General features: G+C 43.1%; 1 protein-coding gene across 2 annotated transcripts; it reads left to right on the plus strand.

The window, feature by feature from the left end:
- The first annotated feature begins 451 nt into the window (after nt 1-451).
- On the plus strand, nt 452-27,298 carry LOC146046441 (spexin prohormone 2-like). Of its 2 annotated transcripts, XR_014465890.1 has the most exons (7): nt 452-599; nt 716-790; nt 915-972; nt 2,793-2,870; nt 7,663-7,757; nt 24,343-24,575; nt 24,635-27,298. XR_014465890.1 is itself a non-coding variant. In XM_083165736.1 (6 exons), the coding sequence occupies exons 1-6, from the start codon at nt 597-599 to the stop codon at nt 24,364-24,366; spliced, it is 333 nt and encodes a 110-aa protein (XP_083021862.1). In that variant the 5' UTR covers nt 452-596; the 3' UTR covers nt 24,367-27,298. The 2 variants fall into 2 exon arrangements, 1 of the variants encoding a protein (XP_083021862.1); XM_083165736.1 differs by having other exon boundaries at nt 24,343-27,298.

The raw sequence follows: 27,298 nt of genomic DNA on the forward strand, positions 1-27,298 counted from the left end.
GCATTTTTGGACTAGGAGATCTATTTACTAAGCTTTGGAGAGAGATAAAGTACCATCCAATCAGATCCTAACTGCCTGTTGCTGAAAGACAGTTAAAATAGTACATCTTTAGGATCTTACGTCACTTTTATACCACACATTTACAAACAATGCAAGCCTTCTTTCTTTTTTCATTTAACAAGTAGCAGACAAATGAAATCAAGTCAATTTAAAATAATAGTTGTCATTAAATATTACCGGCCATCTAATTCACAGAGGGATAGTGGAGCACTGAATGGAATAGTCTTCATGTCTTTTCTGTATGTGCGCGACTTCAAGATGTAACAGGACATCACCGTCATTATGTATTCTTGAATAAACTGACACATTGAATCACTTTGATCATTACTGGGGGATAAATGTACTTAATTCCCTCATACTATGCAGTGTTGTTGTTCAACAAATAGGTGAATGAAAAGTACATGACTAGAAGACGTTCATATTACTATACCAAGGCTTTGCATGACTTATATTCATTATCAACACAACAAAGCATCTGTTTGGTGTCTGATGAGGGAAAACCTGTTGCATAGCCTTAGTTTACAAGAACACCCATAATGGTAAGAGAAACTCTTATATCATTGTATTGCACAAAATGTATCTTACTGTTTCTTTATTTTCTATTTTTATTATATTTTATTATATTTTTATTCTGTTTTCTTATTTTCCTTCTTAGACCAGGAAAAGTGTGCTGTTCCTTACCTGCGCTGCCTTCCTGTTTATTTTGTCTGAATCAATGTCTGCTCCTAAGGTAACACTGGGGATACACAGAGAATGTCATGTATATTTAATTTAATTTGATACCTTTCTCTTTACTAAACTTTACGTATTGTGTTTGTTATGGTTTTTTTTTTTTACTTTGTTTAAACTTGCAGAACAAGTTAATGGCAAGGAATTGGGGTCCCCAGTCAATGCTGTATCTCAAAGGCAGACGTAAGTTCAGTATTTTTCTAAACTACGTCAATTAAATTCTTGTCTGATTATAGTGTTTTTAATGTATTTGTCTAAGGAGAGAAATAATTTATTTAATAAAAAGGTACATAGAGACTAGATTTAGGGTTAATGTTATGTTTGGGGAATGTTGTATTAATGGTCAATGGATTTTATGTTGAAGATTAGAATGTAACTCATTTTAAAAACATTGAATGGTGTTTCTCAACGTTCAAGTTATTGCATGTTTTCTAGAGCTGCTCAAAGGCAGTCTGGATAAGCATATTGATATCCTTACAAAAAAATAAGGATCAAATATGGTTGGAGGTAACATGTTTAAAAAGGGGCAGACTAGATGGGCCAAGTGGTTCTTATCTGCCGTCAAATTCTATGTTTCTATGTTTCTGTATAAATTGAGTTGGATCAATCATATTCTGAACAACTAAAATATTCTTAAAAATTCTTTCCTCATTATAAAAAGGGAAGAAACATTGAAGTATAAGTGGATGTCATCAGTTGTATATGTCTGTCCTGACAGTGGGACAGGAACATATAACTAGTATAGTGTGTGGGTATTAGGAAGGTGCTTAATAACACCCTTTCTGATTTGTCATTGCATAGTTATTGTATGGCACTGTTAGCATTACTGCCTTACAGCACTGAGTTCATGGGTTTGATTCCCACCATGCCTCTAACTGTGCAGAGTTTGTATATTCTCCCCGTAGTTGCGTGGGTTTCCTCTGGGTACTCTGTTTCCTCCCACAATCCAAAAATATACTGGTAGGCTAATTGGCTCCCAACAAATTAACCCTATAATGTCTGTGTGTGCGTGTACATGTGGTAGAGAATATAGACTGTAAGCTCCACTGGGGCAGGGACTGATGTGAGTGTTCAAATAATCTCTGTAAAGCGCTGCAGAATATGTGTGCGCTATATAAGAAACTGTTAATAAATAAATAATAAATAAATCTTTTGGTTCACAATCATAGGCGTGCGCACATAGAGTGTTAGGGGCGCACAGGCACCCCCTAATGCTGTGCCCACCCTTATAAACACCTCCCTGCCGCTAGCAACCAGCAATACCTTTTACCAAAGACTTTTGCTTTTTAGAACTGTAATCTATTAAAAGAGCCCATCATTCAGTTATGTGTGTTTTGCATTGTTAATTGTACTAGACCATTGTCATATCACTACATACGTGTGTCATCCATATATGTTTTTGACTTTATTTGCATGAACTGTTACAGAGAGTAATAAGGAGATTACAAACTGACTGAAATAGGCCGGAGATTATGTTTAGGCTGAGAGACTTTTATATTGTAGTGAGCGCCAATAGATGATGGTAGACGCCTGATTGGTGATGTTAGACGCACCCAATGGGTGTTGTTAGACATGCACAATAGGTTGTGCACCCCCTAATAAAATGTGCTGCGCAGGCCTATGTTCACAATATAATAACAATTTATTAAAACAATTGGCCTTACAAGTTTTTCTTTACAAAGCATTCAATTACAGTACTACTAACAATTCAAAACATCATTATTGAGGTCCCATAGGACAAATTTTACCCCCTTGGGCTGGAGTCCTCAATCTTTCCAGTGTGAACTTTGGAATCAAATATTAAACGCATTTCGTCTTATGCAAGACTTCTTCAGGGGTACCTTATCTTTAATGTCACACTCGAACCATAAAAAAATACCAATTCTCTTTATAATCTGGAAGATGGATACAGGATTATAAAGGATTACCCGCTTTATGGCTATGCCTCTATCTAGGTTATATGACAAGCATATCATAATTCAGTTTGCAATGTTCTATTACAGATGGCAGAAGATTTGTCTCCGACTATGAGGAACAATATCAGAAATTTAATCTGGATTCTTGGAATTCAATTATTAAAAGTATGTGAATTGTGTATCTATGTATTTATGAATATTCTATGAATATTTGATGTTGATATGGATGTAAAGCAAAACCACAGATGACAAAGAAATTACATGTAATTTAGGAGGATTATTTGGTGGCTTTGATAACAAGGGGCCTGATTCAGATTTGTAAGTAAAGCAAAAAAAAAGCACAGAAATGTTGTGTAAATTTACTAAAACATTTAAAAAGGATAATAGTTGATGTTGCCCTTAACAACCAATCAGAAACCTACAGTGCAAAATGGAGACCATTTGCTTGCTTTTTTTGCTTCATTACGTCACATCTCTCAGTTTTACCAATCCTCATTTGATTGGTACATGCACTCAATATACAGTATATATATGGGCGTAGCGAGGGTGGAGCCGGCGGAGCACGAGCTCCGAGCACCGAAATATCACAGGGCGCTGGAGCCATGTACTCTGCCGCCGGCTCCCCCGCCCTGCTCGCCCGCTCTCCTTTTCCCCCCGCTCCCTGTTCCCTGCTGTGCTTGGCTGCCGGCTGCCGGCTGCCGCTGTTTTCAATTAAAGTCTCCCACTAGACCGCTAGCCAATAGGCGCTTGAGGTCCAGAAGCAGCATTGGCTGCTGGACTGCGAGCGTCTATTGGCTAACGGTCCAGGGGGAGACTTGAGAATTGAAAATAGCAGCGGACACTAGCTCAGCCAGGCACAGCGGGGATTTCAGTCCCTCTTGGCAATGAGCTATTTCAGTCCCCTTTGGCAACGAGCTATTTCAGTCCCCCTTGAGAATGAGCTATTTTAGTCCCCCTTGGCAACAAGCTATTTCAGTCCCCCTTGGCAACGAGCTATTTCAGTCCCCCTTGGCAATGAGCATGAAGCCCCTTGGCATCGAGCATGAAGTTCCTAGCAATGAGCAGGATTTAGCATTAGGCCCAAGGATTATGTCTGATTCCAATTGCTTTACAGAATGTGGGTCAAGCTGCGGTAGAACTCTCCTACACACACAAATGTGTCTTCAGCGAGTGGTAAACGCTGAATAGATTGCATTATGGAATTGCCATGAAAATGGCATTAGATCAATTGAAATGCTGACGTAAACAGTGTAAGTAAGATAGATTGGCCAATTAGGTGTCTCTATAATCTATAAAGGGGCAAAACTGCTCTAGGCTGACCTGCTTCATAGATCAATAGGGTTAAGAAACTCCGACATGAAGATACAGTATTGGTTCTACCTGTTACACAATCTAAATGTTTATAGAATGTTTGTTGTATTCATGTTTGGAATAATGACTTGGAAAGGTGACAGTTTTAAATTATAGATAAATTACAATCCATAACCACAACATGAAAATTAAGATTGAATCATAAATTAAAAAAAATAAAAAATAAATAACAATTTTTATTTCGAAATTAAAAATCATCTCACCACACTTTATATATTTATTTCGCTTTATTACTAGTCTATAGTGCAAGGGAATTTTCAACTACTTTGTATAGGGTACACATTCAAATTAAACCCAAAGTTTAATAAGAATAATCACTTCAACAAATTGGCTTTATATTTGGCATTACATGACCATACAAGAGTCTGTACCCCCAACAGTCCAGTTGGTAAAAAAAGATTTTTAAATGACGTACTATAAGTTGTGCTTATTTATCATCCCTAGGTTCCGCTTTTTTGGTGGCGGACAAGATTGCACTTCTGTTTCTCTCGGGTATTGCTAATCACGTGGACCATAAATAATTAGTTTGATACTAGGCCACCAACTTGTGGCACCACTGTAAGTGCCCAGTGCACCAAGTTTGGGAGGGATACAGTCACTAGGTCTACAAGCATTAGGTCGACACCACTAGGTCGACATGCATTAAGGTCGACATGACTGAAGGACGACATGGGTTAGGTTGTCAGGTCATTAGTTCGACACACGCATTAGGTCAACAGTCAAAAAGGTCGACATAGGGTTTTTGTCATGTCGACCTTCCTGCATGTCAACCTTTCTGCATGTTGTTTGTACACAATATGGGGTGGGATTGGCACTGGCAGGATAATGATAATAGTAATAATTAAGTACTTAAATTTATTGTACCAACATAGGTACCGCTTATACTAAAATGATCAGCGGTGTCTGGTTGGCGGTGCTCCCAAAGTTGTTCAGCATCATAACTGAAAAGGTTAGTCACAAGGGTGACACAAAGGAAGAACAAAAAAGGTTTTTTTGGGGGGGCACACTTTACAGATGATACATTAAAGAGATTCTAAAACATAACTTTTATTAAATGGCTTTGCTAAAAAATTAGTACACGTAATAAAGTTTATACATCAAACAAATCACCAAAATATTTAGATAAAGAATAAAATTGTCACAATTTAAAGATCAAGTGCGAAATAATCGAGAGAAATAATTACTCCATGAGTCATGTATACTGGTATTCATCAAAGATATGTAAATAATGATAACAATCATAACAATATTTCAACCGTTCATGGAGTATGAGAATTAATAACGCATGACACTGAGTCCCCTGCTGGTTGAATATGGTATGAGTCCCTATAATCACGTGTATCATACAATGCAGTCCTCCTCCTTCCTGCATGTCGACCTAGTGGTGTTGACCTAATGCTTATCAACCTACTTGCTGTCTACCCAGTGGCAAACAGGATTTTTAGAGAGGGGTTTCTAAATGCAATCCAAAGTGTCCCACTATGCAGCACATTGGAGGAAGTACAGGATTCTGGGGGAGTGGTAATAGCCCTGAAACAGAGTTTTTTGTACACTGGATACAGTATGGAATACAGTATTAATATTTAACAGTACAGATGGTCTATAGTATTGGCTGTTTCAAACATTTAAATAAGATAAGTGGTCAGGAAAGGTTAAACATGCCATAATAAATAAAAACACAGACACAATATAACCCAGGGTTGCCGACTTTTTAATGCTCCTCTCCGGGAGAAGCCCGGAGAGGAGACTTTGCTTACCCGATCGGGGGTGGGGCTTGACGGTGACATCATTAAGCCCCGCCCCCTCTACGGGAAATAGAAGAAATTACTACTATCCATGGAGGGGGCGGGGCTAAAATGACGCGATTGTGCCATTTTAGCTCAGCCCCCTACTCTGAGACCCGCGGATTGCGGCATTTACATGCCGCGATTCGGTGGGTTCAGGGGGGTCCCCCAGATTCCGGGAGGGTTGCCCACCCTTCCGGGGGGCCGGGAGGGGGACCCAATTTTCGGGAGACTCCCGGGAATTCCGGGAGGGTCGGCAACCCTGATATAACCAGTACTGCACTTTCTAAGCTCACATTCTCCCACCTCATAATATGGCTCCTGACAGCTCAAAGACTTCATCAGGGGTTACATGAATGGGTAATACATCAAAAGTATGAAACAAATGGTCCTTTCAGACAGACCTTATGTTTCCGTTAATCAATATACAGATGACAAGTCACATGGGACTTCAGCAATGAGAGCACAAGAAGCTCAAGCCGACTTTTAAAGCCACAAAATAGGGTCTGTCAGCGGAACTCCTGAAGTTACACATGCTGATTCTGGAGTTCCCCTGACAGACCCTATTTTGTGGCTTTTCTCTTATCTATCTCCCACTAACAGGGGGGATTCATGGAGTACCTGCTTAAATATTGGAGGCGCACTTGGCGTCACCTATATATATATATATATATATATATCTTATATATTTGGCTACATCTGTCACTCAAAGTGTGTGAGTGTGTCTGTAACGTTGGGTGGAGCCTCTGACTCACATGACTGACTCACATGACAGAGAACCAGCCCAGTGAGCCCACAGTGCCAGACACCCTCTGCCTCCCCATATTGCCCAGGAACCTACTCCACAGCCACCAGGTGAGCTCCCCCCCCACTGCGATTCGTGGCAAAACACCCCCCCCTTCCCTGCGATTCGCGGCACCCCCCTCGCGACCCTCCCCTTCCGCTATTCGCACGCGTGTCTCAGAGGCGTGCGTGTCCCCTTTCTCGTGCGCGCGTGTCCCCTTTTGTAGATCAGATGGTGGCTGGCGGGGGATGGCGGCTGGTGATTCTTTCGCCATCCCCTGCAAAGACCAGGCCGGCTCCATCTGTATTTCTCATATACAAACGTTCACAAATTAAGGGGGCACAGCCCCTTACGACGGTGTGAAGAGCGCCCGTAGGGCGCGATGAATCACCTAGTATATATATATATACACAGCATATATATATATATATTCTATACTTTATATATGTCTAGTGTCTGATTGTGTGTCTCCAAAACACTGCCATCTGTTGGCAGCAAGTGAAACTACATCTCTATCTCTCTCACACATGCACAAACACAGAGGCAATCACAAGGTAGCAGACTAGCTTTCGAAGCATTTGCTTAGAGCAGGGGTGGGGAACCTTTTTTGTGCCAAGGGCCGTTTGTATGGGGAAAAAAGCCTTCAGGGGCCATATGTAAAAATGTCTCTTACAAATAGTCCTGCTGCAGCCTTCCCACGCTCCGGCGGCTGATGCTGAATAGGACTGACAGTCTCTGGCTGCTGTTGATTAAGAGGAATCTCGCAAGAACTACCGACCTCTCGCGAGGATTCCCCTGTACTTGACTCCTGGCAAAGCGGCAAGGGTGGACGGGCCACTCAGACCGGCTACGGGGGCCGCATACGGCCCCTGGGCCTAAGGTTCCCCACCCCTGGCTTAGAGCAAGCGTAAAGGTATAGATATATATTTATAGCAGTATTATTTTATATCTTGCCTCTGGGCAACTGGGACGAACTTACGCCACTGGACAGTAACCAAACTTTTTCTTATTTTAAAAGGGTGTCTCTTTGTTTTTGGAACTGGAAACAAGTACACAAGGCTTCTGTGGAATTTAGGGTTCAAGAGGGAAACCCCAATAGGAGTCATAGATAAGGTAAATCAGTTCGGCTCTAGCATTTGTACTCGGGTATTGATCATTGGGTCGACTATATTCGGTCGACCATTGAAGGTCGACAGGTCTTAGGTCGACACATCTGAAAGAGGTCGACAAGGCTAAGGTCAACAGGGTTAGAAGGTCAACATAAGAAGGTCGACAATCAAAAGTTCAACATGAGTTTTTCACGTGTTTTTTTTTTGTTCCGAATGTCGACATGGACACTGTCTAAGTGTACCGTGCTGTACTCGCCATGCTTTCGGGCTCAGTGCCTCGCTAAGCTTGGCACGCTATTTTATTCTCCCATCACATTGTTGTGGATGGTAGGGCTAAAAAAATTGTGAAAAACTCATGTCAACCTTTTGACTGTCGGCCTTCCCATTGTCGACCTAATGCTTGTGTCGACATTCTGATTCTGTTGACCTTAGCCATGTCACGCTTGGCACGCTATTTTATTCTCCCATCACATTGTTGTGGATTGTAGGGCTAAAAAAATTGTGAAAAACTCATGTCAACCTTTTGACTGTCGGCCTTCCCATTGTCGACCTAATGATTGTGTCGACATTCTTATTCTGTTGACCTTAGCCATGTCGTTCATTCAGTGGTTGACACAATGCATGTCGACCTTTAATAGGGTCGACCTAATCCGTATCCTTTGTAAATTTTGTCTTGACTGTAGATACTATTGCTGGATGAATGTGATACTATGCAATGTGCTATATAACCCCTTGAGTCGTGGGATTTGCTGGGGCAGGACAAACCTACCAGGGCAGGTTTGTCCTGCCCCAGCAATACTCACCACTCAAGGGCATAAGGCAGTCCCGACTCCCCCCTCCTGTTCCGCCCCCCCTCCTGTTCCTGACCTCTGCCCTCCTGTGATCTTACGCCGGAGCTCCCGCCGTATCCGCACTGTATCAGTGACCAGGTGGCAGGCCACGCTCATGGAGGTTCGGGGCTGCTCGTAGGGGGACTCTAGTGCCCCAACTCCCAATTCCCCCCGAACCTCCCTGAGTGAGGCCTGCCACCCGGTCACTGATCCAGTGCTAATAACGCCGGGAGCAGCGGCAGGGGAGCTCTGGCGTACGATCCCCAGAGCGCCAAGGTCAGGGGGGAGCAACACGAGGGGGGACAACAGGAGGGTGCTGCTAGAGGTGGTGCGCCAGTGGTGCACAGCTGGAGGAACCACTAAGGCACTAGTTCTAGTGGTATGGCCGCAGCTGAGCCCGGAAAATTTACGGGCATACCACTGAAGTGGTTAAGGCACTTTCTTGTGGCACTTGATATTAAGGAAATAAGGTTAGACATGTGAGAAGATGGGGCCATAGGCTTAGTTCCAACAAGGCTCTATCTGTGTGGAGCATTATATTTTCTCTGTCTGCACAGGCTTCCACTGAATGATCTATTATCCATTCACACTACAAAAAGCCAGGTTGGCATAGTGGGGGACTGTGTGAAGGGCATCTTGCGGCACAGAGGGTGTTGTGGGGGACTGAGGCAGCATAGGAGAGTTCACACGGTTGTGGTGACCACTATTGCATCATCATGGCCACCTCCCACCATACAATGCTGAGGTTACCATTGTACAGTGGGAGGCATGGCTGCAATGAGGCAATTGATTGTCATCAGCAGTGGGACTGCCAACTTCACTCTGTGGGTGGTGTGTAGCTGCAAGTTCCAAGAGACTTGCCCACTCTTCTGGACAATCAGGAACACCACATATTTTTGAGAGCCTCCTGTCATTATGAGAGAGTAGGCAAGTATGGAGGTTATTCAGACCGGATTGCTTTTTCTCAAATGGACAAAACCATGTGCACTGTAGGTGGGGCAGATATAACATGTGTAGAGAGAGTTAAGCTGGGTACACACTAGTACATATATCTACAGACAAAAAGACAGTTCTCCAAACATGTTGCCTGATCCATTGGGACTGACATCAAAGCTGGGCGAGTCCATTGAGCTGTCATCCCCAGCAGCTCCTGCAGCGGCTGTACGGGCACTCAGCCGTTTCACCGTACACACAGAACGATGTCTTTAGATATATTGGGACAGCTGACGTGATAGACCTGTAAACAATCCCGATGGTTATCAATATATTGATTACAGGAAGGAGGAGGATCTTCTGGCCTCTAGATAGGATTTGCGGTGGCAAGCTTGCAAAATCCCATGAGCCATGCAGGATGAAGATCCTATACTACATCCTTGGATAGAGTTCGGATCAGTAACGCAGCAGGATCAGTGGTGTAATGTCATTCCAGCTGCTCAATGGCAAAAATAATGTTGGTGCCCCCCTCCACACAATCTGAAAAGGGACAGCACCCAAAAAGAGTTGTGGTCTCACTGAGAATATAGACAACAAAATATGAAGTTCCCCTTTATTGGACTCTTACCACCAAGCCTTATGAATAGCAAATTATAGTGATATAGTCCTTAAAGTCTTTCCTTTTCTTCTACTCTTCTCCTTTCAGATGTTTAGGATATGTGGAAACAATAGAGAGGGGAAAAAATACCATAGTGTAGTAAATCCAATTAAGTGTAATAAAACATAGGTTTCCAATGTTGGGGATAAAGAACCCTCCGATATGGGTGGTGGAAATTATTTTCTCTATAGGGTCACCGTAGTGTCAAGGAGGAAGGTCTGCTAGCACTACACTTACATTCATCCCTGAAGTACCATACACATAAAGGTATATTTTCCATCAAACATGCAACCAAAAAGGACCCAGGGGGATGCTCACACAGTCCCGCTGAGTATCCTCATATGAAGGCCTCTTTATATAGAAGTCTTCTGGCTCAAATACTCTGAGCACTTCAAAAATGTAACACATTTATTTATAAAAGAACTTAATAAAAATGGCAGGTTATCACATTGGCCCTTTTTCTGATCGGTGCAGCCGGATCCGAATATGCGGCCAGCACCGTGCGTCCTAAACCCCGCCTTCCATACGGATCGCCAACTCCGTCCGTACGCGGTAAGAAGCTGTCCGAACGGACCGCACGTGTATTTCTCATGAATACACCTCCTCCATCTCAGGGAACCTCCCCCATCATTCGATGGTCGCAGACCATCGAATGCAGGACCGAGTGGCCAGGCAGCTCCCGCAACCTCAGACCACAGGGGCATTTCTCTGTGCAAAAGCAGGGATCTGGGCGGGCAGCTGACATCCGGCAATGTCATATGTCCGCCCCCTACAGGTGCGTCACGGCCGCATTACCATACGTACGCCCAGCGTTTGCATGGGAACGCCCATGAAACGCGGGGTGTAATCATATGGTAATGAGCCCAAACAGCCCTTCACGCCCCTCTCCACCCCCTGTTCGTAGTGTACACATTTCATGCGGAATGTGGCCGTGCGTCCCGCTCGCACATGCGCAGAGACGCCTCTCCACATGCGCAGACACAAAACATCGGCGGCACGAACGCACGCGGATATTACCGCACCAACCAGAATAAGGGCCATTGAGATGGTAACATGCAAAAAGATCTACAAAGGTGAAAATGAACCCGGACAAGCTCACCATATGTAGGTCTCAAGTGTTAAATATGAACCCTCTCCTGAAAAGCACCAACACGTTTCAACATTTATCTGTCAAGGTGTCCCTGTATCATCTTCCAGATCTCCTTTTATACTCACTGGGCCAAATGTAATAGGGTGAGAGTTTCAAAAAGTGAGAGATTTTGGGAGAGTTTTCCCATGTTTTTTAACCCCTTCCTGACAGAGCCAGTTTTTGCGTTCCTGACAGAGCCCTTTTTTTCAAATCTGACATGTCTCACTTAAGTGGGGATAACTTTTTTTTGCTTTTACTTATCCCAGTGATTTTGAGATTGTTTTTTCGTGACACATTGTACTTCAAATTAGTGGTAAATTTGGGTCGATACAGTCTGTGTTTTTTTGTGAAAAATACCAAAATATCGTGAAAAAATGGAAAATTTAGCGATTTGCAAAATGTTAAATTTTCTGCTTGTGAGACAAATAATCTTACCACTCAAAATAGTGAATAACTAACATAGGCCATATGTCTACTTTATGTTGACATCATTATTTCAACTTCCTTTTAATTTTTTGGGACACTAGGAGGCTTACAATATGAATAGCAAATTCTCAAATTTTCAAGAAAATTTCAAACACTGATTTTTTTAGGGACCAGTTCAGTTCTGATGTAACTTTGAGGGACTTGTATGTGAGACACCCCCATAAATGATGCCATTTCAAAAACTGCACCCCTCACAGTATTCAAAACAGCATTTTGGAAGTTTGTTAACCCTTTAGGTGTTTCACAGGAATTAAAACAAAGTGTAGGTGAAATTTCAAAATTTCTTTTTTTTTGCAGATTTGCAATTTTAATACATTTTTATAAGGAACACAGTACATTTTACTAGAGAAATGTGACTAAAAATTGATTCCCCCAATTCTTTTGTTTTCATAAATATCCTATATGTGGCCCTAGTGTGCACGGTGACCAAACCACAGGCTTCATAATAGAAGGAGCACCTACTTGATTTTGGAGCCTCCTTTTTATGAGATTATTTTTTAGGCACCATGTAGGTTTCAAGGCACCATAAGATGCTAAAAGTTAGGAACCCCCCCACAAGTGACCCCATTTTGCAAACTACACCCCTCAGGGAATTCATCTAGGGGTATAGTGTACATTTCAAACCCCCAGGGGTTTCACCAATTGTGGTACAACTGGGCAGTGAAAATGAAAAATTATTTTTTTTACACAAAAATGCAGTTCTGGCTCCAAATTTGTCATTTTCAGAAGGTATGAAGGAGACAAAGCACCCCAAAATCTGTGCCCCAATTTCTCCCGAGTACGGCAATGCCTCACATGTGACCAAAAAATACCAGTTGGGTGCATGGCAGGACTCAGAAGGGAAGGAGTGATTTTTGGATTTTGCAGCTCAGATTCTGGTGGAATTTTGGTGGGTGCTATGTCGCATTAGCAAGACCCCCCAAGCACCAATACAGTGGAACCCCCCCACAAGTCACCCCATTTTGCAAACTACACCCCTCAGGGAATTCATCTAGGGGTATAGTGTACATTTCAAACCCCCAGGGGTTTCACCAATTTTGATACAAGTGGGCAGTGAAAATGAAAAATTACATTTTTTTACACAAAAATGCAGTTCTGGCTCAAAATTTTTCATTTTCAGAAGGTATGAAGGAGAAAAAGCACCCCAAAATCTGTGCCCCAATTTCTCCCGAGTACGGCAATGCCTCACATGTGACCAAAAAATACCAGTTGGGTGCATGGCAGGACTCAGAAGGGAAGGAGTGATTTTTGGATTTTGCAGCACAGATTCTGGTGGAATGAATGGTGGGTGCTATGTTGCACCAATACAGTGGAACCCCCCCACAAGTCACCCCATTTTGCAAAGTACACCCCTCAGGGAATTCATCTATGGGTATAGTGTACATTTCAAACCCCCAGGGGTTTCACCAATTTTGATACAAGTGGGCAGTGAAAATGAAAAATTACATTTTTTTACACAAAAATGCAGTTCTGGCTCAAAATTTTTCATTTTCAGAAGGTATGAAGGAGAAAAAGCACCCCAAAATATGTGCCCCAATTTCTCCCGAGTACGGCAATGCCTCACATGTGACCAAAAAATACCAGTTGGGTGCATGGCAGGACTCAGAACGGAAGGAGTGATTTTTGGATTTTGCGGCTCAGATTCTGGTGGAATTTTGGTGGGTGCTATGTCGCATTAGCAAGACCCCCCAAGCACCAATACAGTGGAACCCCCCCACAAGTCACCCCATTTTGAAAACTACACCCCTCAGGGAATTCATCTAGGGGTATAGTGTACATTTCAAACCCCCAGGGGTTTCACCAATTTTGATACAAGTGGGCAGTGAAAATGAAAAATTACATTTTTTTACACAAAAATGCAGTTCTGGCTCAAAATTTTTCATTTTCAGAAGGTATGAAGGAGAAAAAGCACCCCAAAATATGTGCCCCAATTTCTCCCGAGTACGGCAATGCCTCACATGTGACCAAAAAATACCAGTTGGGTGCATGGCAGGACTCAGAACGGAAGGAGTGATTTTTGGATTTTGCGGCTCAGATTCTGGTGGAATTTTGGTGGGTGCTATGTCGCATTAGCAAGACCCCCCAAGCACCAATACAGTGGAACCCCCCCACAAGTCACCCCATTTTGAAAACTACACCCCTCAGGGAATTCATCTAGGGGTATAGTGTACATTTCAAACCCCCAGGGGTTTCACCAATTTTGATACAAGTGGGCAGTGAAAATGAAAAATTACATTTTTTTACACAAAAATGCAGTTCTGGCTCAAAATTTTTCATTTTCAGAAGGTATGAAGGAGAAAAAGCACCCCAAAATCTGTGCCCCAATTTCTCCCGAGTACGGCAATGCCTCACATGTGACCAAAAAATACCAGTTGGGTGCATGGCAGGACTCAGAAGGGAAGGAGTGATTTTTGGATTTTGCAGCACAGATTCTGGTGGAATGAATGGTGGGTGCTATGTTGCACCAATACAGTGGAACCCCCCCACAAGTCACCCCATTTTGCAAAGTACACCCCTCAGGGAATTCATCTAGGGGTATAGTGTACATTTCAAACCCCCAGGGGTTTCACCAATTTTGATACAAGTGGGCAGTGAAAATGAAAAATTACATTTTTTTACACAAAAATGCAGTTCTGGCTCAAAATTTTTCATTTTCAGAAGGTATGAAGGAGAAAAAGCACCCCAAAATATGTGCCCCAATTTCTCCCGAGTACGGAAATGCCTCACATGTGACCAAAAAATACCAGTTGGGTGCATGGCAGGACTCAGAACGGAAGGAGTGATTTTTGGATTTTGCGGCTCAGATTCTGGTGGAATTTTGGTGGGTGCTATGTCGCATTAGCAAGACCCCCCAAGCACCAATACAGTGGAACCCCCCCACAAGTGACCCCATTTTGCAAACTACACCCCTCAGGGAATTCATCTAGGGGTATAGTGTACATTTCAAACCCCCAGGGGTTTCACCAATTTTGATACAAGTGGGCAGTGAACATGAAAAATTACATTTTTTACACAAAAATGCAGTTCTGGCTCAAAATTTTTCATTTTCAGAAGGTATGAAGGAGAAAAAGCACCCCAAAATCTGTGCCCCAATTTCTCCCGAGTACGGCAATGCCTCACATGTGACCAAAAAATACCAGTTGGGTGCATGGCAGGACTCAAAAGGGAAGGAGTGATTTTTGGATTTTGCAGCTCAGATTCTGGTGGAATTTTGGTGGGTGCTATGTCGCATTAGCAAGACCCCCCAAGCACCAATACAGTGGAACCCCCCCACAAGTGACCCCATTTTGCAAACTACACCCCTCAGGGAATTCATCTAGGGGTATAGTGTACATTTCAAACCCCCAGGGGTTTCACCAATTTTGATACAAGTGGGCAGTGAAAAAGTAAAATTACATTTTTTACACAAAAATGCAGTTCTGGCTCAAAATTTTTCATTTTCAGAAGGTATGAAGGAGAAAAAGCACCCCAAAATCTGTGCCCCAATTTCTCCCGAGTACGGCAATGCCTCACATGTGACCAAAAAATACCAGTTGGGTGCATGGCAGGACTCAGAAGGGAAGGAGTGATTTTTGGATTTTGCAGCACATATTCTGGTGGAATGAATGGTGGGTGCTATGTTGCACCAATACAGTGGAACCCCCCCACAAGTCACCCCATTTTGCAAACTACACCCCTCAGGGAATTCATCTAGGGGTATAGTGTACATTTAAAACCCCCAGGGGTTTCACCAATTTTGATACAAGTGGGCAGTGAAAATGAAAAATTACATTTTTTTACACAAAAATGCAGTTCTGGCTCAAAATTTTTCATTTTCAGAAGGAATGAAGGAGACAAAGCACCCCAAAATCTGTGCCCCAATTTCTCCCGAGTACGGCAATGCCTCACATGTGACCAAAAAATACCAGTTGGGTGCATGGCAGGACTCAGAAGGGAAGGAGTGATTTTTGGATTTTGCAGCACATATTCTGGTGGAATGAATGGTGGGTGCTATGTTGCACCAATACAGTGGAACCCCCCCACAAGTCACCCCATTTTGCAAACTACACCCCTCAGGGAATTCATCTAGGGGTATAGTGTACATTTAAAACCCCCAGGGGTTTCACCAATTTTGATACAAGTGGGCAGTGAAAATGAAAAATTACATTTTTTTACACAAAAATGCAGTTCTGGCTCAAAATTTTTCATTTTCAGAAGGAATGAAGGAGACAAAGCACCCCAAAATCTGTGCCCCAATTTCTCCCGAGTACGGCAATGCCTCATGTGTGACCAAAAAGTGGCAGGACTCAGAAGGGAAGGAGTGATATTTGGATTTTGCAGCACAAATTCTGGTGGAATGATGGTGGGTGCTATGTCGCATTAGCAAGACCCCCAAAGCACCAATACAGTGGAACCCCCCCACAAGTGACCCCATTTTGCAAACTACACCCCTCAGGGAATTCATCTAGGGGTATAGTGTACATTTCAAACCCCCAGGGGTTTCACCAATTTTGATACAAGTGGGCAGTGAACATGAAAAATTACATTTTTTTACACAAAAATGCAGTTCTGGCTCAAAATTTTTCATTTTCACAAGGAATGAAGGAGACAAAGCACCCCAAAATATGTGCCCCAATTTCTCCCGAGTACGGCAATGCCTCACATGTGACCAAAAAATACCAGTTGGGTGCATGGCAGGACTCAGAAGGGAAGGAGTGATTTTTGGATTTTGCGGCTCAGATTCTGGTGGAATGAATGGTGGGTGTTATGTGGCATTAGCAAGACCCCCGAAGCACGGTGAAATTATGAACCTAATATTCCATAGATGTGTGGTATATTTTAAAACACTCCTTTATACATAGGCCGGGTTTGTCGGGGCAAGTGTCACACTGGAAAATAGTTTGCTTTCTTATTCCCTTTTTATAGCAAACTTTGCACCTTTTTTGTGTCCTGCCCTTTTTTCCAGTGGAGGGGATTTCATCAGGAAAATGCTGCCCTGGTACAATACGGGGGCCAGTACTAGAAGTACTGGGGCCCTCTGCCTGCTGGTTCCCAAATATTAGGCCCTTTATGACTTCCTCTTGAAAGTGCATAAATGTCCCCCTCTGGCCGGTAGAACGGAATAGCACGTAAGCGTTATACAGTGCCATCTGGATGATATACACGGCCACCTTCTTGTACCAGATTTTTGTTTTCCGCAGGGCACTGTACGGCTTCAGTACCTGATCTGAAAGATCCACTCCGCCCATGTACCTATTGTAATCCAGGATACAATTAGGTTTTGAGGTGTGGGTACTGGTACCTCGTACAGGGACGGAGGTGGTACTGTCTCCGTGAATTGTTGTCAGTATAAGGACATCCCTCTTGTCCTTATATTTGACCAACAACATATTTTCGGTGCATATTCCCCTGCTTTCACCCCTTCTCATTACTTGGGCAATGTGCGTTTTTGGGAGGCCTCTTTGGTTCTTGCGCACAGTACCGCAAGCTGCTGTACCTCTTGAACCAAGGGCCTTAAACAGGGGGATGCTGGTGTAAAAGTTATCCACATAGAGGTGATAACCTTTATCCAGGAAGGGGTGCACTAAATCCCAGACAATTTTCCCACTAACACCTACGAGGGAGGGGGGGCATTCTGGCGGTTCAATTCTTGAATCCTTCCCTTCATAAACCCTAAACCTGTGGGTGTACCCTGAGGTGCTTTCACACAGTTTGTACATTTTTATGCCATACCTTGCCCTCTTACTGGGAAGGTACTGGCGGAATTTAACCCTTCCTTTAAAATGTATAAGGGACTCGTCGATACAAATAAATTTTTCAGGGATGTACACCTCTTCAAATTTGGCACTGAAATGATCAATGACCGGCCTGACTTTGAATAGCCGGTCAAAGGTGGGATCATCTCTGGGTGGGCACTGTGCATTATCGGTGTAATGTATAAATTTAAGAATTGTCTCAAATCGAGTCCGGGGCATGGCCATACGGTAAAATGGAGTACTGTACAGAACATCTGTACTCCAATATTGCCTAATTTCTGGCTTTTTTACTATGCCCATATGAAACACCAGACCCCAAAACGTCATCATCTCTACTGCATCTACAGGGGTCCACCTAGCAAATGATGACGTGGGGTTTTGAGCAATAAACTGCTGGGCATATAAATTAGTTTGGTCCACCATTAAATTTATAAAATCATCAGAGAAAAATAATTTGAAAAAGTCAATTTCTCTGAGACCTGTGGAATCAAATTGGATTCCTGGCATGGCCAAAAACTCAGGAACCTGGGGCTCAAAATTGTCTGGTGGTGGGGTCCATACGAGATCAATTATTGGGGGGGGGGGTCTCAGCTGCTCTACGGGGGCGTCTTTGAGGGGGTCCCTCATCACCAGAGGAGGAAGAGGAGCTTAAGGCGAATCCTTCAAATTCCCCGCTTGCATCACTGGCTGTGTCAGAGTCAGAAGCAAGCAGGGCATATGCCTCCTCCGCTGAATACATTCTCCTGGATGACTGGGAGGACATTTGGGAGGACATTTGGGAGGACATTTGGGATGCCATTTTTATTTTTGTGTTACTGGTAGTGAAATGTTTCAACACGTGTATAGTGTAGGGGGGGGTACAAACTTTATTTCAATCCGGGGGGTATGTAGTGTGTAGTGTGTATGTGGTGCAGAAAAAAAAAATACTTTATACCAATAAAAAAAAAAAAAATGAAGGGGTTAAAAATAAAAAATTTAAGGGGTTAAAAAAAAAAAAAAGGTCCTGCGCCAAAAATTGAGCACAGATGTTGGTCAGTAACGTCTGTCACTGAACAGCGCTCAAAGGCAACAGGAATTTGATCAAAAAAAAAAAAATATAGATCAACCCTGTACCGAAAAAGATGATCAGTGATGTACGTCACTGATCAGCGCACAGCGGCCACAGGACACCCACAAAATCACAGTGTGTGTAAAAAAAAAATTAAAAAAAGACCCCACAGCACACACACAAAAAAAAAAAAGGTGATCAGTGATGCGACACTGATTACCAGTGAGGTGCAGCAGGTGCACAACCTTTGGTGCAACTGACAGGTATATATAAAAAAAAAAAAACCTCTGTACCCCCAAAAAAGTTGCTGATCACCTCAGATATAGTGATCAGCACAAAAGGCGGCGGCAGCAGACAAAAAATTTAGCACTCTCTATCACTCTCTGTCACTATCTCTCTCTATCTCTCTATCTCTCACTATCTATCACTCTATGACACTGCAGCAGCAGCACTGACAGGTATATCTATATATAAAAAAAAACCTGCGCCCCCAAAAAGTTGCTGATCAGTTAATTTATACTGATCAGCACAAAAGGAGGGGGCAGCAGTCAGTTATATCAAAAATATATAGCACAATCTGTCACTATCTCTCTCTATCTCTCTCTCTCTATCTCTCTCTATCTCTCTATAACTATCACACTGCAGCAGCACAAAATATAGCACTCTGTCACTAGGCCTCTCTATCTATCTCTCTCTCTCTATCTCTCTCTCTCTATCTATAACTATATCACACTGCAGCAGCACAAAATATAGCACTCTCTGACACTATCTCTCTCTCTATCTCTCTCTATCTCTCTCTATCTCTCTCTATCTCTCTCTATCTCTCTCTATCTCTCTATCTATCTCTCTATCTAGCTAGTACACTACAGCAGCACAATTTCACAGGAAGGCACAAGTAGCAACAGGATCCAGGAAGCAGTGTTGAAGCAGCGATCAGCACTCTCTGACACTATCTCTCTCTCTATCTCTCTCTATCTCTCTCTATCTCTCTATCTCTCTATCTCTCTATCTCTCTATCTATCTCTCTATCTCTCTATCTATCTAGCTAGTACACTGCAGCAGCACAATTTCACAGGAAGGCACAAGTAGTAACAGGATCCAGGAAGCAGTGATGAAGCAGCGATCAGGTAAGTATGGAGCAAGCTATGGAGCAAGGTTCTGGTCAGTATGGCGGCAGGGAGGTACGGTGACCGCACTGCACGCTATTCCAGACCGGAATGGCGTCTGCAGTGCAGTCACCGTTAGTTTAAATCCCCCTCCTTGGCTGTGATTGGTCCGTCGGTCCGACGAACCAATCACGGCCTTTGGGGGCGGGCGGGGTGCGGTGGGGTGACACCAGTGTCACCCTTACACCCCGCGGTGATTGGTGCTGTACTTTACAGCACCAATCACCTCTGATCCCGTGTCACCGGCGAACGTTATTCGCCGGTGACACAGGAAAACGCTGTAATTGGCTGTTCACACTGAACAGCCAAGCACAGCGATCGCCGACGGGGGGGCGGCATCGCAGCCCCCCCTGGGCATGCACGGACATGTCTGCTGTCAGGGACAGCAGACATGTTGAAACTGTCACCGCGTCTATAGACGCGGTGACAGTTAAATGCCATGACGTACATTTACGCCATGTGTCGGGAAGTACTTCCCGACCATGACGTAAATGTACGTCAAATGTCGGGAAGGGGTTAAAGCAGCAATCAATTACACTGCAAAACCCAGGTTGATTTTGCCATGTAATTGATTGCTGCTTTAAAAAACATGGGAAAACTCTCCCAAAATCTCTCACTTTCTGAAACTCTCACCCTATTACATTTGGCCCACTGTGTATTATGACAACTCCTTTAGGGGGAGTGTTTACTTGTGCACTGGAAGTGGCTGTGAAAATCATATAAACATATATTCAAATACGTACTGATAGCGGGTCTAAAACCTCTATAGGCGGTTTTGTCCTCTTGTCAAAATCAAATCTGCACACAGGTGGAACGCACCCATATCTGTTGGAAAATGCCGAAGACGACACTAGTTATCTTCGAAAATGTGGTCGCGGGAAAGAGACACTTTTCCGCTTAGCCGCTATGTATTCACCTCCAGGGGATTGTCAGGAAGGAAGTAGGTAAGGCGTTTCACCTATGTGGAATGCACAATCCCCGGAAGTGATGATGACATGTGTCCCACACTTTCTGTGGGGGAATTGCAGAACGGGGACAGAATATGTGTAAGTGGAAATAAATACCAGAACTGCAAATGAACATTATAATCCATTAATATAACATTGAGACCAAATGAAGGGTACATATACTATTAATTTTCTATTCATATTTTGATGTCTATATGCTTTAAGATGTTTGGCAACCTCACTGAGAATAGGTGTGCACAGTAGCGTAGCCTTATTAACTTTAAACCGCAGCGTAGTGTCCCTTATTTACATTACACAATACAGTATTTCCCTGTATTGACATTATGCCACACAGTAATGTCCCTTATTCCAAAGTAGTACCCGTTACATATTATGCCACACAGTAATGCCCCTTATACATGCAACACAGTAATGCCTCTCACCCATAATGCCACACAGAAATACCCCTTACACATTCTGCCACACAATAATGACCTTAACACATTATGCCACACAGTAATACCCCTTACACAGGCAATACAGTAATTCTCTTACCCATTATGCCACACAGTAATGCCCCTTATATATTATGTCACAGAGTAGTATTCTTAACACATTCCAAAAAGTAATGCCCCTTACATATTATGCAACATGTATTTTATACCAGATGTTATGGTAGTTGTCACAGAATATTAGTATCATATTCCTTAAATAGATAGTTATGGTATTATGTAATTTCAACAAGGTGATTTCCTCTTATAGGTGGAGTACCAAGATAAGGCTGAGAGAACCAACATTTTCAGACATCATCAGAAAATGTATATCAGCACTAGACTTATAGCAACCATATGATTTCACATACACACACAACCCAATGTGGTGATAACATTCTCTCAAAATTCATAGATGGCATATATGCACAGTTTCTTAGAGAGGTCCATAGTAAGTGTATACTGCCTTGCCTAGGAGTAGTATCAACTATTTAACATATAATATCTACACAAATAGTATCCCTTGGACCTAAATCCCCCCACAACTTCCTCAAACACCCTCCACAACCACAACTAGCCCTTTCGAGCCCCACACCACCTGTAAGAGGGCTTGCACTTACTAGAAAGTTATTGCATTCTAACACTGCTGCTGCTCTCACTTCCCCAATCTCCTGTGACAGGCTGACAGCTGCAAAACCCTCATCTCTGGATACACGTACACCACACTGTCTCCCAGCACCTCCATGCATCCGACCACCCAGGTCAATGTAGGTTGTTATATGACATTTGCGGTTACCAGAAGAGAGTTCAGGTTACGGGGGAGGTGTGCCACACTGATGATGATGATGATGATGAATGCTCTAACGCTTTACGGCTCCTCTAACAGGAAGAACGTGGGACAATGGAGGAAGTGCCCCCTTCAGGGCTGGAGCCTTGCAGAAACTGACTCCATTGTCTCCCATGGTTCATTCCTAAGCAGGAGGTGTATATATTAGAGCTATCGCTGCTGCTTATATGTACTGTGGTGCACAATGCTGCAGCCATTGCTCTGGAGGGATGCCTATTACCCAGTGCATCAGGGTGCCCACATTACTCACCTCCTGAACTCAATTGCCATTGTGCACTTCCTCTCACTGACAAAATAGGGCTAAAGACCCACAGTGTTTCAGCACATTTTCTGGAAAGCCAAAATAAAGACCCAAAAGGTCTGATATTCATGGGAATCCAAAATGTAACCCCTCACTGGAGAGGAGAAGATGTGGTATCCACTTTGAAAAGAACAGAGACCAAATATATACCTTCTCGACACCCTAGAACCAAAAGGTTTCAATATTGACATTGAACTAAAAGCATTCTTATAAAGGCATCCCCCCCCCTGACCTCTTTTTGCTTCTTCTTTTTTTCCTTACTTTTTTATTCTTATTTTTATGTTTATTTATTTTTATTTATTTTACTTTTAAATTTATATTTATTTTCATTTTTATTTTATTTTTACTTTTACTTATTTTTCTTTTTCTTTTATTTTTATATTTGATTTTATTGATTTGTATTTTATTTCATTTTTATTTGTGTGCATGAACAAAAGAAAAAAATCTTTTAGAAAGAACAGAATCTGTGAAGCCATGTGGTTGCCGCCGAATTAATCATTACAGATTTAAGTTTTGCTATATAAATAAAAAATCTTTTAAAAACAAATCATCCTTGAAAAAGCATCTAACCATTGTGAAACGCGTTGGAAGGAACTAAGGAAGATATCAGGAGAAAAGCCACTGCTGAGGTCTGAACAGACGAAGGAGCCATGACGTCATCACAAAGACTCCCGCAGAATCTCCTTGTGCTGAAGCGACGGAACCATTCCGCCTGACTGCCGCTTGGAGTACCTGTCCAAACGGACTCCAGGTAGGACTAGATAGGGTCAGCTAGCATTTGGAATACAATTAATTCCGGGACTGATATCCTCCAACCTTTTCCTACAAAGGAATTGTAAACATGCCGCATTTATTTTATTCATTTTATAAACTTATTTTTATTTCTATTATATTTTTTATTTTTATTACCCCAAATTGGGTGGATAGGGGACGTTATAAGAGTCAGGCTAGACTGATTTTTATTACCGAAGGGGAGAAACATCATTCGATGATGTGCGACAATGCCACACTGCATGGCCAGCTAGGTGTCCGCTGACCCACAGCCACCTGAGGTGAGATCGCTCCACTCCTTTGCCCTGTGAACACTGAATGTGACGGTGGTCAGCCACTTCTCTTGCTGTGCCCAGCGGCGTTGAGAGGGGGGGCAGGGGCGGATTTAGGGGTCAGGCTGCCCCATGGCACTTTTTTGCCCCCCCCCCCTTTGGAATGTCTCAAGGCACCGTTATTCAATTCGGCAAAGGAAGTGGCCCCAGTACAATCTGTTTTGTGGACCCCTTGCATACTACCAAAGAGTTTGCTATTACGGATACAAAATCTGCCTGGATTCAATCCCACTAGCTGGACATTAGACTGGGACTCTAATACACCTTGATTATATCTTCAATTGAACTTTTGGAGGTGCAGTATACAAACAAATAGACCCACTATTAAATATAATACTGCTTTCACATTGCAGAAATGGGTAATGACACGGTATTCTTAAATGGGACTTTAAAACGGGTCTGAGCCTTGAGACCTTTCACATTGCAGGTGAAAACCGTTTTAAAAATCATTTAATACCATTCAAACATTCAACCCGTTTAACCCCCAAGGGACACGTTTCAAGCCATTGAAATAGAGCCATTCACACTGCCTAAAAAACGGCTTTGAACCGTGTAGGACTCTGCTTTTTAACCGTGTTGAAATACCGGTTAACTTTAACCGGTAAATCAACTCTGGCACTTTCACATGGGAAAAAAAACGGCAATATACCGTTTTAAAAGTGCGATGTGAAAGGGGTATAAGGCTCCTTTTTATTGTTTTTATTTATCAATTGATGCATACAATTTTATTATTTTGTGCTATTTTCATAAAAGATCCTTGTTATACCTAGCCGTGTATACAATAGCAGAAGCGCTGTTCTATATCTCTGTTTGGTCTATTGATTTCTTTCTTAAACTGAATGAAACAGAATGAGGGCCTGTATGTATTATGGAAAATGTGTGAAGAATTATGTAATGATATGTTTTCCCCCATAGGTTACAAAAGCTATATACCTGTGAAAGTTTGCTAGAAGAATTTGATTCGGTAAAAACGTGGATCTCTCTAAGAAGATAGGAATCCAATACGTACAGTGTTATGTTATCATTTCATCATTGTAAATTTACTGCTCTTTTAACAGACTGTGATCCATAACATTCCCTAATAAAGATGACAGATTGTGAGTGTGCTTAGAATATCATTAGGCTGTTTAGTAAGGATATAATAACATGTTTAGCCATGGTGCAGGGTATGGATCATTGGATAGACACCAGGTCGACAAGCAGCAAGGTCGACATGACTGAAGGTCGACTGGAACATTATGTCAACACAAGCATTAGGTCAACATGGGGAAGGTTGACAGTAAAAAGGTCGACATGGGGTTTTCCTCTTTTGTCGCTATGTTGACACCGTCTACATGGACACTGAAACGTAGCACCGCGTCCCTTAGCTCGCTGCGCTCGCCATTTTATTCTCCCACTATGCCCTAGTGGATAGTAAGGGATGAAATACCACCTGTTGGAACATGTCAAATAATAAAAAAGACCTTACCCGTGTCGACCTTCAGTCATGTTGACATTCATGCATGTCGACCTAGTGGTGTCGACCTAATGCTTGCCTACCTAATGCTTGTAGACCTAGTGATCAAATCCCATGGTGCATTTGATGCTCATTTACTCAAACGTTGTGATTCAGCTGCAGCATGTGAACATAGGGCCTGATTCAGCAAGGCTTGCTCAGCAGCTTGTCTGATTTCTCTCCCCTTACGAAATTAAAGTCAGTCTAAACTGATAGTGGTGGTGTTCTGCGCAGCGGGGGCGGCGCAGGTAATGTATTGGCCCACCTGTGTCCCCATGGGAGCCCCCAGCGTTTTCATGGCAATGTCCATAAAACACTTGGTGTTCCCCTGCTCTGCGCCCTTCCTGCCCCCTTCCCTCAACTACCCATGTGAACACCTCGGCCATTGCACATGTGTATCATCCCCAGCGAGAATACCCTGGGACCGCTCAGTATTGCAGACTTCTACTTCTAACCTATGCCCGGTACACACCAGGGCTATGGAGCTCGTGAGCGGGTCATCACAGGAACGTTCGGCCCGCTGACGGTGCCGCCGACCCGCCGCGAAAATGCCTCTAATGTGATCGCGATCCGATCGCGCCCCCCACCCACTACAATGATTGTTTCTGAGATCCTACCTGCAGCAGGTAGGTTCTCAGAAAAGACTGACCGACCCACGGGGCCGCGCATCTGATCGGCATTGCATCAAAAGGGCAGCGAAATGGCCCAAAACACGGCCGATTTACATACAATCGGTCGAGATTGTATCTAAATTGGCTCGTTTTGGGCCATATCTTCCTGGTGTGTACCCCACATAACTGTATCCCACAACTCACATTAATATAGAAATCTTACTTTGAGCTGGAAAATATACTCATGGAATATTTGCAGCTTAATATACAATGTAAACATACGTACTACTTATATATGATGGCTCCAAAATTGTTTTATTTACATGGTTATTGATGCAGATGTTTTACAACTCATCAATATTGTAGCTGCTTTCTAACAAATTCCACTGAATAATGTCATATACCTGTATATACTGCAATGTTAATACTGTGTACTGAGGAAAGAGAGGTGGAACGGGCACTGGAGTCCTGTCTAGCAGTTTGAATGCACTTTTGATTCACTTATCACTCACTCAGCGGGATGACATCTGGACACTGAGATGCCCACTTTCTGCACCTCCCGATGCTGAGGCATTAGTTGAAGTTTGAAGCTGAAGTAGGCCCAAAGGCAGGCACCAGTGGCGGAACTTGTGGTTGGACCAGGTGCAAAAATATCATTTGGGCCCTTCTCCTCCACTCCACCATAGTTCAAAATACTCAACAGTGGGTGACAGGGAGAGGCAGGGTATGCAGTCAGTGGATAGACAATGTTGATCGACCACTAATGGTCGACACTGACTAACATACTCTTATGGTCGACATAGGCAAGGTCAACAGTCAAAAAGTCAACCTGAATTCTTCATTACTTTTTTTTTTAAGAAAAAAGTGGTTATTCATAATTTACTATCCAAGTGGGTATAAAGTAGGAATATAATAGTGTGCCGAACATAGTGAGTCATGCAAGGGGATGCGGTATGGTGTCCATGTCGATGTACGATTACTGAGTCATAAAAAACTCATGTCAACCTGTCGACCCTTGCCTATGTTGACCATGGCAGAGCGTTAGGTTGACATATAGAGGAAGACAGTGATAACAATAGGCAAGGGGAGGCAGAGGGTGACCGCAGCATGAAGGGGTAGTCAGAGGGTGATGGGGTGACAGGTAGAGGCAGTGGGTGGCAGAGGTACAAGCACAATGTACTGCATTGTGTGGAGTACAGGGGGAATGTACCTTGGTGGGGGCAGGAACACAGTGGTCTGTACTCTGCCTGTGACAGGGGTCTCCGCCCTTTGTGCTTTCCAGGTGTGAGCTGCCTTTAATTCACAGACAACAGTGAATGGAAAAAAATGTCCTGCAGTCTCTTAACTAGATGCAGTATATGGCTGTGATTAATAGTGCTGATGGGTGGTAGGACTCATATCAGCTAGAAAAGGCCAGCCCTGCAGTTCTAAGTTAAGGGGCATGTCCCTTAAGGTAGTGGGGGCCACACTTCCCTCTGTACTGTGCCACTCATCTGACATTGCTCAAAATGGTCTGCGGGGGGGGGGGGGGGGGTGGGGGGATAACTCATTGCTGGTGCAATGCACCTGCTGCACCAATGGTAGTTCCACCTCTGCTCTACTAAGTTGGTTTAGTGTAACACACTTACCAATAGCCTACTAAATTCTCTATAGTTAGTGCAGACATTTATCATGGAAAAAAATGCACAGCAAATCTTATATAATAAAAACATATTTGGTTTTTGCTTCGAGTTACAAACACTGCAAAAGAAAAAAAAGATTTAGT

Source organism: Crinia signifera, chromosome 11 (genome assembly GCF_055691185.1).
Source record: "Crinia signifera chromosome 11, ASM5569118v1, whole genome shotgun sequence".
NCBI lineage: Eukaryota > Metazoa > Chordata > Amphibia > Anura > Myobatrachidae > Crinia > Crinia signifera.

Excerpts from the sequence above, each read along its gene's own strand:
- LOC146046441 (XM_083165736.1), top strand. Across the intron at positions 791-914 it reads AATCAATGTCTGCTCCTAAG|AACAAGTTAATGGCAAGGAA; the intron begins GTAACACTGGGG and ends TTAAACTTGCAG. Across the intron at positions 973-2,792 it reads GCTGTATCTCAAAGGCAGAC|ATGGCAGAAGATTTGTCTCC; the intron begins GTAAGTTCAGTA and ends GTTCTATTACAG.